This window comes from Scardinius erythrophthalmus (genome assembly GCF_964197995.2).
Source record: "Scardinius erythrophthalmus genome assembly, chromosome: 2".
NCBI classification, from domain to species: domain Eukaryota; kingdom Metazoa; phylum Chordata; class Actinopteri; order Cypriniformes; family Leuciscidae; genus Scardinius; species Scardinius erythrophthalmus.
Window position 1 is genome coordinate 34,429,007 of NC_138222.1, and position 13,910 is coordinate 34,442,916.

General features: G+C 35.9%; 1 protein-coding gene across 7 annotated transcripts in view; it reads right to left on the reverse strand.

The window, feature by feature from the left end:
- Positions 1 to 13,910, reverse strand: part of phkb (phosphorylase kinase, beta) — a 74,641-nt gene that overhangs the window by 50,986 nt on the left and 9,745 nt on the right. For all 7 annotated transcript variants that reach the window (XM_081359866.1, XM_081359865.1, XM_081359861.1 and 4 more), the window contains exons 4-6: positions 11,828 to 11,927; positions 3,106 to 3,213; positions 2,172 to 2,252 (exon numbers count right to left, since the gene is read on the reverse strand). In XM_081359866.1, coding sequence (XP_081215992.1) covers positions 2,172 to 2,252; positions 3,106 to 3,213; positions 11,828 to 11,927 — 289 coding nt within the window. The remainder of the gene's footprint in view (positions 1 to 2,171; positions 2,253 to 3,105; positions 3,214 to 11,827; positions 11,928 to 13,910) is intronic.

Below are 13,910 nucleotides of genomic sequence, written 5' to 3' on the forward strand. Positions count from 1 at the left end.
CCCCCTGACCCCTGGACTCGCACACCAGAGGAGACATTTGAAGAGGCTTTTAGTGGTTGCATATTTGCTACAGTTTTTAGTGCTTGACTTGCATAGTGATCTCTCAGCTTGGTAAAATGCAGGAATTGGCATTTTTGCTCTTTGCCCTTAACCATTTCAACTCAACTTAGCTTTCTTGCTGCAGCAAGTTTTCTTACAGCCAAATTGCTCAATATAGTCATGGCCAGAATGCCCTAAGAGCACGTCCTCAGGCAGGCAGAGAGAGGATCCAGTGGTCTGGGACAAGATTTCGGGTGTAAAATATTTCACTGCCTAATCTACAGCTAGCATCATGGAAGAAACTGACTGTCCCATTGGGGTTAAAAAACCTCCCCAATTCTTTAATTCTCATCTACAGTACTTACTATGGATGGAAGTATTGTGACAGTACCATTATAATGGTAATACCATTAGAAAGAACATTTAGAAATAGAAATATTTTGGTGAGCTTTTCCTTGATTCGACTTTGGTTTACAGTTTAATGGTTCAGTCATATTAGTGAAATTTCAGCAAAATTTCATGGGCAAAAAGGTCCATTGTATATTGTCAATAGAGTAGCAATGTATAGTCTATTGTCAATTCAACAAATCTGTGTGACTTGAACATATTGTGAAATCATTGCAGGGAAATAATTTGCCCTTACGCAAAATTTCAGATCACATGGATTTCTATTGAAATGACTGGATTTTCTCTGAAATTTTGCTGAACAGCTGTAAATGTGAAAGTCCCTTAAGGCATGTTTTTTTGTAAAACTGCTTTGTAACAATACATTATGTATTGTAAAGAGTGCTACGCAAATAAATTGAACTGAAGCAAATTTAAAATATAGCTGCAAGCAGCAATTATCGGGGCCAACACAAAGAACATGACAAGTCATGCCAACATGGCTGGGAGCATCCAACCAACTGCAACAATGAGCAAGTAAAGACATATTAAGATGATTTTAGGCAAAATGCCTGAAAAATTAAATACAATCACTAACAATGTGATTTAATGGTTTATCACTTTTCAAAAAAAATAAAAATAATTGGTGGCACTGTGACCAAATTTGATGTGGTGTGGTCAGAGTGAGGTGATAATGACACATACAATGTTGGTGTCAATATGCCAAAACATTGCAGAGATACAGCCTCAGAATTGTTTTGGCATCATGTCATCAAATTTGATGATGCGGTATACAAAAGTCTATCAACACGAAATCCATTACGTTTTGTCGGTACAGTCTGAAGATGATGTGATTCGATTTTGATGAAAATCGGACAAACGGTCTAGGAGGAATTAGAAAAAGTATGTTTTTATAGAAAATCACAATGGCAGACAGGAAGTTTGGCTGACTATGAAAAAATTGGTATCCATGTTCTCGGCATAACCCAAGGAATATATTAAGACCAGTGTCATTACAATCGGCTAATTTAATCAAAAGATATTAGCATTTTGGAAAATTTCATTATAATTTTTGACCATAAGGTGGCGCTGCCCCAGGTTTTTTTGAGTACTGTCAGGGCATGGTGCCGAAGACACATACCGAATTTCGTATTGATACGCCAATGAGCTCGTAAAATATAGCATTTTACAACAAAATTCCCAATATGGGAAAATTAGGTTTTGTCCGATTCGGCCTGCTGCACTAAATCTAACAAGACCAGTTTTGTGATTTTTGGCCAAACCGTTCAGAAGTTATAAGCAAAAATGGCCATCTTTCGCATCTCCTGAAAGGAGATGTACTCCTGAAAGTAGCACTGTGCCGAAACTGTGCAGGTAGCCTCAGGTCATGGTTGTCATAACACACCAAGTTTGGTCAGAATACACTAAACCGTTGCGGAGATATAGCCTCGCATTCATTTTGGAATGCGCACATTTGGACAGTAGTGACGCTAGAGGGATTGGGATAGAGACAAATTTGCTATAGTGACATTTCAGACTGTCCTCTATCTGTGTGCCAAATTTAACAACTTTTTACCATACAGTTCTATGGGCTGCAAAGACTTAAGAGTGGAAGTGGAAGTGGAAGAGGAAGAAGTAGAAGAAGAAGAAGAAACGGAAGAATAATAAGAACGCCAACGGATACAATAGATAATATTTACATGAAATGAACTGGTACTGGTACTTATTTAAGCGTAGTCAAGTCATACCTCATCTGTATTGTAGATTATTTGAAGGCCAGAACAAATCATTTCGACCAGGTACAATAGAAACAGAGACACAGCATCAATCTGTTTGAAATGAAAAGGAAAGAAACATTCAAAAATAGTTATGGTTACAGCAGTTTTATAATAATTGTATTCTTTTTATATGAATGTAAATGGTAATGGTGAGCAAAAGGAGAACCTTTTTTTCTGAAAACTCAAGCTTTTATTACTTGTCCTGACAAAACTGAATTTCGTTTTATCATAAAGGTTGAATTAAGTTTATGGGCTGTTGACCAATGATACAATCATTAAAGTCTGCATGAACCGGAAGTTGCAAACGACTTTTCTCCAGTGTTGTGACGTATTTCCCAGTGAAACGGAATATTGAACAGAGGGCAGGGTTTTACTCTAGCGCTCCTCCTCTCCATCTCTCGCTCATTACAGACTAACGGTTTGAGGGGAGTGGTTAAGCGTTTCCCAACCCAAGTCCTCAAACCTACGTCATCAGAGAAGGGACGCCATTCCAGACCGGAAGTAACTTTTCAGAGTTTGATTAAAGATTACGACGGCAAACAATTTTTTTCTGTGTTTTAACTTGCACGGATTAATTGTTCCCCACAAGACTAGTAATATGCGCTAACAAAATAAATAGGGTCAATTTTGATTTCAGTTGGACTTTAATGCAGCATATGTGCAGTAAACACGCAGTGATAAAGAATGAGATGACACAATCTATATTATATCATGAAATACTGAAAGAGCAGGTTACAAGAGCTCTTTCCAAAACTTTCAATAATATTGTTAGATATGATACTTCTAATTGTGTTTTAATTATATTTTAGATGCAGAATTGGGAGTGACAATATCATGCTAATAGCAAACAACTCTTCATAGCAATTGATATGAATACTGTGTGTGTTTGTATGATGGAGATAACCTGTAGATGGCTGTACTCTTCATACTTGTAAACCTCATCTCCAGTGTGCACGTTAAATATTGAGTGCAGGCACGTGGACGGACTCGGGTCCTGCTTAAATTTCTCCACCTGTGAGAAGAGATAGAGAAAAGACAAAGGGAAAAGGGGGAAAGAAGGAGAGTAAGTCCATGAAAGATGCAAGATATGAACAAAGTATCGGCTGTTTCATAATTTATCAAATGCTTACTAAGGTAAGTGAGTGAGAAAATAAAAGAGAGAGTATATTGATATTTCTGGAGGTCAAGGTACAATTGTAACACACTCTATAAAACACTCTTTTATCGCATCTAAAGCCCTGTACTGTAATATTGCATTATACTGGTAAATGCACATCTGATTATTAAACAGCAAATTACAATTAAGATGGTGTGGGTGTTTGGGAGCAACTTTGAATGCATGCATGCATCTCTCCACAAGAAAGATGTAGTGCTCCCAGATGTCTGCTTGGCTTGAAATAGATGCTGGAGCACAGTTTTGCTCATTCGGGATGAGTATTTACATCTATTTCTCAAGCTTTTTGTTATACAACTTTGCTGGACACATAATCCACTCTCTGCCATCAATGATACTTTAACAGCAAAAACATACTTTAAAATGATGTATTTATGTAAATATGTTTGCATACAAGCTGATGTCCGAAGTGTGGAAATAAGAATTTGGGAACGTGCTAGTAAAGTGATAAATGTCAGGTATAAAAATTCAGAAGGAATTGTTGTGAAAGAATACATCAATTTGAGGGTACTTGTGACGTCATTGGTTTGGATGGGTTTAATAACAATACATGCATGACTGCATAATAAAGTTTATTGTATATCACAAAAAGTGAAGGAAGTAACATATTGGACAGTGTGAAAGGACATTGCAATATATATATATATATATATATATATATATATATATATATATATATATTATTTATTTATTTTTTCAAGTGATAAAACATTTTTATGTTCTGGCTTTTCTTTTTAGTATACCAGTCAAAAAATCGAATGTATGTTTTTCTAAATTCACTCCATAATAAAATCATATGCAGGTCATTGGATTATTCTCTGATCAGGCAGAAGACAATGTGTAGTTCATGACTGCATGCATTGAAGGTCTATAGTGACATTCTAGCATACATACACAGCATTTATATTTAAAAACAGAATATTTTAATTTCTTATGAGGGAAATTTTTTAATTCATTTTTAAGAAGCTTGGCCAAATAAAAAAAGATAGAATCACTGCGCTCAACCTTTTTTTGGGTCTTAGATCCATACAAATATCAATGCTTTCAAACTGAAAAGCAAAAGATCCGCACTCGCTTGTCTTCCTTTATAAATTATAAAAAAAAAAATGTATTATACAAAAAAGCACATCTGGATTATTCAAACGTTTCAGCAATAAGCCTTCATCTGTGAATCAAACAATACTTTCTCCAGAAATCTTTAAAAGAAGTGTGAGTACAATGATCACCAGGTGGGGACTTCTTCACAGGTGTTTCCCATTACAAGTGTTTCCAAACTTAATCACCAGATAACAATCAAATGAGTCCAAATAACCACATCAGAAAAACAACCCAAATAAGGTTGTATAAATAACCCAAAAAAGACCGAAAAGACATATAAATCATTCCTTTACAACATAACATACAAAAATGTTACAAAACCATTAAATCCCAAAAAATTATAAATAAATAAAATGGGAGACGATCCGATGCACCAGGCCAAAAGTCGTTTATAAATCCATATCGTCATCCATTTTCACAAAACAAAAATCATTTCAATATTGATGTGACATATGAAAAGAATTATACCCAACACACAAAGTCTGTTAAAAGAAAACAAGACGCTCGCCCAAACATGACACTATGGCACATTCTGCCGATATTAATATTTATTTGCTCTAACATTTAATAAATACCAGACTGTTTTTGACAAGAAGACATAACATAGCAGATGAAACTAAAGGTGATCAAACAGAAAGAGATTAAATTGATACATAAATAGTACACTGAACAGATGCAAGTCATGGACTCAAATAAATAAGAAGATTATGCAGACGATAGGTAAGACTTCTGCTCTGACTCACCACAGAAAACCAATCCGCTACCCATCAGATGTGACTGCCGCAGGGTTTTTTTCCCAAGATGTCAAGAATGAGGTCGCAATATATATATATATATATATATATATATATATATATATATATATATATATATATATATATATATATATATATATATATATATATATATATATATATATATATATATATATATATATTGATTATTTATATATATATATTGATTATTTAATGTGCAAAAAAAGAGGCATAAGCCGCAAAATAACATAAAAAAAGCAGAAAGCATGGTGGATTTCCATTAAAAATTATTACATTCATTATAGATAAGAGTAAGATAATCAAAGATTGCTATAATATTGATATATTAATTGGTATATACAGATTAGAGCCCAACCGATAAAGGATTTTTAAGGCTGATACCGATACAAATATTTGGTGATTTAAAAATCTGATATATCGGCCGATATATATATTTTTAAAAAATCCAGAAACGCTTAACAAAACATGAACAGATTTCCCTAACATTAGTTATTTTTCGTTATTTAAGAGTCCTCAGCCTTACAAACATAATATGATAATGCAGTTTAAAAATAAACTTGTTTGTTTTATTGTCACAACAGAACAGAATATATTAAAGTTCTGATAAATATAATGTATAAAAATACAAACTTAAAATATGAAAAAGTTTTTGAACAAAAAAGTCAACTATTATTATTAATATTGACAGTAATAATTCAATTATGTAATAATGTGTGTGTGTGAAGAACTGATAAGATTGTAAATGTGTACCTAGAAATGCAATGTAAGTCGCTTTTGATAAAAGCGTCTGCCAAATGTCAATGTTAAGCTACCTTATAATTACAATGTCAACTTGCTTATCCCTTGACCTGCACTCTTTTAATTCTATCCATCTATTCCATCAAGCTACAACAAACCATTTTCAATCATCATTTGCTGCCTGCCTTCTAAAATCTACTACTTAGTGATGCACTAAATACATTATGTGACTCGTTAATGCTGCGGCTAAATGAAGTCAGCAACGCACACTTGGATTTCACACACGTGTAAAAGAAAAGCTAACTTTTATGCACAGGCTATGTTTGATACTTTTTCTCTATGTCTAAATGTTCACTCCTCGCGTGCCTAATTTACATTTTACAATGCAGAGACTGGAACTACAGATATGCTAGTTATAAATACAGTAATCATTACTTTATTTAGGTAAAATTTATGATTTCCAAGCTCATTGATGTTAGCGATCTTCCTTGTATAGTGCCCTCTGGTGGACAAACTATGCAGCGCCAACACTCATAACATGGTTGAAGGGTGTTTCGTCCGCTTTTATTGTATTTATTAAATATTCATTTATCGGCCATTATAAATGCCGATACCGATAGTTTGGAAAATGCCTAATATCGGCCGATAATATCGGCCCGCCGATATATCGGTCAGGCTCTAATACAGATATAATCTACTTTAAAATGAACTGATGGCCACTGGGCTTTTTAAATACATATATATATATATATACACACGCATACATATATATAGTATATATCTCAAATCTTCCACACATTAATTAGCAGAATATCATCTTTTCTAAAATCCAGGAGACACAGTGGGATTCTCTGTTCTAACTCAAAATGTCAGCAGGTACAATACAGCAAACAACATCCCGATTACCTTGTCCTTAACACGGATCAAAAAAAAAAAAGTCAATACACGTTGCACAGAAGCCTTTGATTATATAAACCACAGTGATTCAGTGATTCTATAAACCACAGATTCTTGAGATGAACCACATGAATAAAGCCATCTCTAGCAGTTCTCTATCCGTCATTCACACATTACAATCCTACAGTTATGGAAGGGACACTTCACCCGTCAATACAGCAGAAAACTGGGCCGACCTTTCTCACTGTCCGCATCACACACGGGCCCCCACAGCATATTTTAAGTGATATAAATAAGTGGCCCATTTTTTATTTCTCCCTTCTCCTCTCTTGTCAGGTCATGAGAGGCATTCTTCTGTCCCAGATACACACAATGATTTCTTTTTCACACCAGTAACACAGCTGTATAACAGGCCAAACGCAGCTGTAAGATTCAGCCAAACAGAAAACCCTCGCTTATGGGTCCAAATCCACGAAAGCAAACATGGATAGCGGCAGAAGAGCGATAAAGGCACCTGTGAGACAAGGGATGGCATTTGAAACATCTGTTAGTCATCACTGCCTGTAAAATTAAACCAATAAAAACTGAAAGCACAACCGGGCAGTGAGTAACCTTCAGTTGCTACAGGAACATCTATTATTCTATGACACACTACTTGGCAAAACAGAGACTCTATCAAAGTGATTTATTATGTGTGACTTTGGATTGACCTTTATTAAACTCATCAAAACTGGAAGCACAGGCTGCTTTGTGAGAGACATCTAGAGCAGTTTAACGCTGAAAAGGAGAAACTACAATTCCAGCATTCATGCTTTGTTGCTGCTTTTCATCTGTTTGTGACTTGTTTTTTACAGTGTGATATCAGCAGCATGCCACAGTAAACACGTCTGTTGAATATACCTGGGGAACAGATTATATGAGTTTATTAAAAAACCCAATGTACTTTGTGAATGCTATAGACAGATGTTAATGAGCACTGCACTCTGTAATTAACTGTATAAACGAGGCATTATAATTAAGACACAGAAAAGCTTTCTTGCAAATCAGGTCTTGGGGGTCAGGAATAAATGAAATGGAACAATTTCAAAGGCACAAGAGAGGCATAATTGCTCAGGTTTACGCCGGGAGAGAACAGTTGCTTTAGAGCAATTGCCAACTATAAAAACAGCATTAATATGAGCTCTTTTTGCATGGGAAATGAGACTACTCTTACTGTTAAAAACAACCTCTCAACCAACAGTGTATCAGCACATCACCAATAAGGTAAACTCAAATACATCCAATTCATTAACGGTAAAAAACTGCAATGATCTGCAGATTGAAAAGTTAGGTTAATGTTCCTAAAGTTTATATTACCAAAAAGTGGTAAAAAAAAAGGTGTCACGTACCAAGTTTCATAAAATACTACTACTATTACTGTCTTCTATTTTAATATATTTAAAAATGTAATAATATATGTGAAAAAGACGTTTCATTTTTTTAGTATTCTTTGATGAATATAAACTTCATCATAGAATACAGCATAATAAAAATCTATTGTAACATTATAAAAGACATTATAATGCATATTAATTTCTTAAAAAATGTATACTGTATATTACTGACCCAAAACTTTTGAATAGTGGTATACCCCATTGCATGGCTATAATGTTAATGTATTCAACTTTACTGTGAAGTGTTATCCTTTTGATGGAGCTTCTCTCCCCGTTTTTATATGCATTGCCAGGGGCGTCACTACAAGTGCCTTTTTTACTGGGGCATGAGACACAGTAAAATATTGCTGTTAAATCTATGTCTGATGGTAGAGACTTCCATATACCAACCTGAGAATCATTATCCCTAATAATATTTCAGAAGTCATGTCTTGTGTGTTTTCAATGAGCTTTTTAGAATCAGAACTGGCATAATCGATCTAATCAGTCAAATGGGTTTGCAACAGTTCACTCCTGCACTGGTTTCTCACACCGTAACAGAATAATTTCTTAGACAGAAAACAAAACTAGTGCTGGATGAGGTCATATTTAAATAGAGTACGAAACAATACTCGCAAATGTCTTCCATCGTCATCGACTCCTGCTTGTGAACGAACTCTGAACTGCAATTTATAAAGACAATTTATATGCATATTCATAACAGTATCATAAAAGTGTATCAAAATATGGATCATTTTTATTATGGAGGGCCTGTACCCCAGTACTTATGAAAGGTTAGAAATGTTCATGCGCATTACTTAACATTTGCTTTTAGCTGGGGGTAAAAACAGTACCAGCTGGACCAAAACAGGAAGCCCAACAACTCTGCAAATGGCCACAGTCGTTCTAGGCAGCTCGCCATGGGAACGTTGTCAAAACCCTGATTGCAGCAACATCCAACTGTTAAAACCACAGAAAAGCCCAACTGGCAGCCACTCAAATGCAACCCAGAGAAAACCCTTAAATAATACCCAAATGCCATCCACGTTGTGGAGTGAGTTCACACATCTGTAGTCAAAATCAACTCTTTATTGAGGTGTGTCACAGACATTGCTGCCACGTTCTAGTGTGAGAGTTGAGGGATAGACAGGCGGAATTAGTAAAACAAGACAAGGTTAGATATTTTATTTCCAGCTTTTAAAGAAGACTTATAGGGATCCAAAAAACAAAAATTCTATGATCAATTACTGACCCTCAAGCCATTCCAAACCCATAAGACTTTTATTCATCTTTAAAACACAAATTAAGATGTTTTTAATGAAACTTGAGAGAGATTTCAGTCCCTCTATTCAAAGTCCAAAATTGACACTTCAAAAAGTAACACAAAAAAAAACACTTAATCCATATGAGTGGTCGAGCAGTTTAATCCAATTCTTCTTAAGAGATATGATCACTTTATGTAATGAACAGTTTTCATTTATTCTTTTATAAACATTGGTCAACACAAATACATTTAGCACATCAAACGCACCTGCTTGACGCATAAGTAGGGTTAAGCTTCCACGTACCATATTTGACGTGCTCTAAGTATGTGCTTTAATCATTTGTTTTTGGTTGTGTGGACATTAAATTGAGATAATCTTTTTAATAAAATATCTCATGTTTGATTAAAACCGTTAATTTGAGTTTTGAAGGTGAATGAAAGTCTAGAACAACAATTTTCATTTCTGGGTGAATTAATCTAATATAAATATTAGTGGTGGGCCGTTATCGGCGTTCGAGACTCTTATCACGCGATAAAAAAAAAATATCGCCGTTAATCTATTCTCCAAGTTGGGTTGGGAGCTGGCTCAAGCTAAACAAGCTATGATGACGCAATCTACCCGCGGCCGCGAGGAACAACCGGCTGCAACGCATCATATTCGTCGTCATCTTAAGTAAACACGGCTGAAAGTGAAAGCTGGTGTAAAAGATCGGTGCAACATCCATTATTTGGACTTGGTTCGGATTTAAGCCGTCCGACGTAGACTGTGTGGTGTAACAGTTCGGTAAGTTAACACACGATCCAGTGTGATCCGTTCTACCACCTCAAATTCAAAACGAAACACATCACTGAATACCAGCGCGCGCGTATATTCCCAATATATCTTAGTGAGTGGTGTAGCACATAATCTCTTTTTATTAAAAGCGCCCGATTTTAAGAATCGTTATTGTGTTTCTTTTTAACTGAAAAGCCATCAGTTAGACAATATTCTAATTTTAAATTTGGGGTTTCATAAGCTCCAAGCCATAATAAACATTAGACCTACTTAAGTCTCTGCAGCTAGTGTACTTAAATTTTATTTATCTGCAAAATGATGTTGTATACTTACAGTTTTGCACAATATATGTTCTCAAAACTACATACACCCTTTCAAAAAAAAAAAAAAAAAAAAAAACATTTAAAAGGGTCTGTGTAACCTGTTCTGAAATGGTTTTATAATATCGTTATCGCAAGAGGCTGCAATGTATATCACAATATGGATTTTAGGCCATATCGCCCATCCCTAATTGATAGCCTATAGTAGTTGATAATAACATAGGCCTACCTAATGTTGAATACGTACGGTAACAGTAGTAACCTTTTAAAGTCTATGAGTAGAACAGCTTTCTCAAGCAGTTTGTGATGCATTGTGGAAACAGGAGATGAGCCCCTGGTCTAATGCGCCACCTGGCTTGAGAAACCCGTTCTCAAAGACTTACTTTTATAGTCATTATTTGGGTAGCACACATATTCTGAATGCCTTCGGCAGAATTCAAATGAGCCATTTTAATCTAGATTAATCTAGATTAATTTCAAAATTAATCTAGATTAAAAAAATTAATCTATGCCCACCTCTAATAAATATTAATTCAAGCAAATGTAAAAAGTACAGTGCTAAATAAAACCATTATTTTATGGTGGAGCCACTTAAAACATTGGCATTGCAAGTAAAAATTAACTCCTGGACTGACTGGGCAACAGAAAAAAATCCTTACCGTTGAGCCCTGAAACATTGAGTCGAGTCCATAAAAAAGCTTCACACCATGTGCAAAGCTCTTTCTGAGATTTACTGTAACCCCTGAACAGTAAAGAAAGCCTAGTGTTGCTTGCAAGTGTGGTGAGCCGGAGGGGGGGAAAAAGAACGTGGGATGTATGTACATTTCCTTTGAAAGTAAATCTGTGGTATAAAGGGAATATACATATGGAAATTCATGGCAAGGTCAGTCAAATCGACCAATGTGAACAAGTGTTAAATATAGGCTATGCAATCTTGCCAAACTTCACAAGGACGTTTGATCTACAGGCTGCTGCATGAGGTTACAGCACTAACCTTACAAGAACAGTACCAAAAATGATCAACAGAACTGTAAAGTTGTCTAAAAGTATAAAAAACTGCTCACCAGGGGGGAATAAAGCGATCTTCAGCAGGATGTTTGAGTTTTCAAAAAGGCAGAATTGATGAGTGACATGCATGCAGCTCTGTCCTATGGTGTGACGCTGAGACCCACCTTATCAGACTGCCGCATGTAGCAGTACATAATCCCCCGCATGCACTTGATGGCAGAGTGCTCCAGTTCATGAGTGCGGCCCATGTCATCGTCGATTCGCCTGCGCAAGAAACATTCTGCATGAGTTCCTGTAAAGCAATGTCAGCAGCGTGTACTACAGCAAGGCAAAGTGCTCAAACTATCACAGTAATAAATAAAGGCAAACATGCAAATGAGACAAACCTTCAACACATATCAAGAGCGCACACATGCCCACCACCCACATATACTCCTACAGAGATAAATAGAGAGTAAGTAATGGGTTCAGGCCTTGCTGTCAGATTGGAATCATCTTAATTAAACTCCTCTGACAATGCTAATATGCAGAGGTGAAGACTGATGACTACGTCTGCCTCTGATATACGCCTGCTCTCTATTTTTATCCCCGGTTTCGTCCTCTAGAGGAACAACCCTCACCGGGAGGAGTGAGAAGGAAAAGAAACACTTTATCTTAGGAGTTTAACGGAAAGTCTCGGTCTTGGGTGCCCTCCTATAAATCTTGTAACCTTGACCTGGGACCCGAGAGTGCTGGTGACCTGCTTTAGAAAGAGGGAAGGTGCGTGTGTGTGTGTTTGTGCTTGTTATGCTACGTTTAAAATATCTGTAACTTATTACCTTGCTACTGAACATTAAGCCCTGTTTACACCTGGTATTAAGATGCATTTTTGGTCGAAGAAGACAAGGGAGACACAACCCGTTTAACACCTGGTGTTTTAATTCATCTCTTTTGTCCACTTCTGTCCAGATTTCTTCGAGGGGAGGGTCTAAAGGCGGGTAAATGTATGGGCTTTTTCAGATCTTTGGATCTAATGGACAAAATAAGCCTGTGCAATTTACATATGAACGCAAAATGAGATGACGGAAAAACATACAGAGAACTGCAGCTTTCATTTCTGTTCTGATCATTTCCACACTGAACATTGTGTTTTCATCTCTAAACCAAACTTAGGGCTTCAAGCGATAAAGTTTAATTCCAGTCTGGCTTGCGAGCTTCCCATAATGTTTACGCATTAGGTCAGTAGGCGGAGAGTATGTGGAACACATTCACATTCGATCTCGTTTACACGAATCGTCCACTTGGGATTGACAAACATGCTTCTTAATACCAGGTGTAAATAGGGCCATAGAAATATTACAATGAAATTCAGGTGAAATATAAATAGTGGACATATAAAATATAAAGTGTCTAAAAATGTTCATATTCCAAGCTTCTTTTTTTTTTCTTTTTTTTCAGACTTTGTTTTTCTGGATAAAATCACAGAAATATTATTTGCATGCATGTGTGCTACCTCAAATCAATTCAGGGATTGAGTTGGAATTTAAAAAGGCATTCTCAATTCAACTGTTAATTATCACTATTAATGAACAACCATAGCTGTTAGATGCCCAAATTAGGAAAATAAGCCCAGAAAACAATATCCAAATGTTTGGTTGTTCCAGCCAGTGTTGGTTAAATTATTACGTAGGGAAAACAATACAAAGCAAAATCAGACACGGTCTAGAAAAGGTCATGCACCAAATCCTCCCACATAAACAAAAACTAATTCTATTGTGTTTTTATGAAGTTTCTTTGTCCTTGTCACATATGCTTTTTTCAAAGTATTGTATTTTGTGTTCAACAGAAAAAAGTAATAGAGGTTGGGAACGACATGAGACTGAATAAATGATGACAGATCTTTCTCATAAATCTAAATGAAAGAAGGGAAGACAAAACACAACGAAATACTGCCCACTTGGGAGAAAGTTCATTTTTTGGAAGGAAAATGATTCAGAACACAAATCCAAATCACTGGACAAGCTAGAAACAAACAAACAAACAAAAATGTCCCAGTTAAAGAACGAGCAGGGTGGGTGTTTGGTCAGAGTGTCTTGGATTCAAAGTGACTTTAGACAATCCCACAAGAGGAACCTGAGGTTTAGCTCTAATATGTTGTTCAAGGGCATAAAGGTGATAGTTTGTGAATCTCCCCTTGCAGAGTTTGAACCTATAACCTTTAAGCTATCCAGTACATCCCTGGACATTAAGTTCAATCTAATTCTGTCT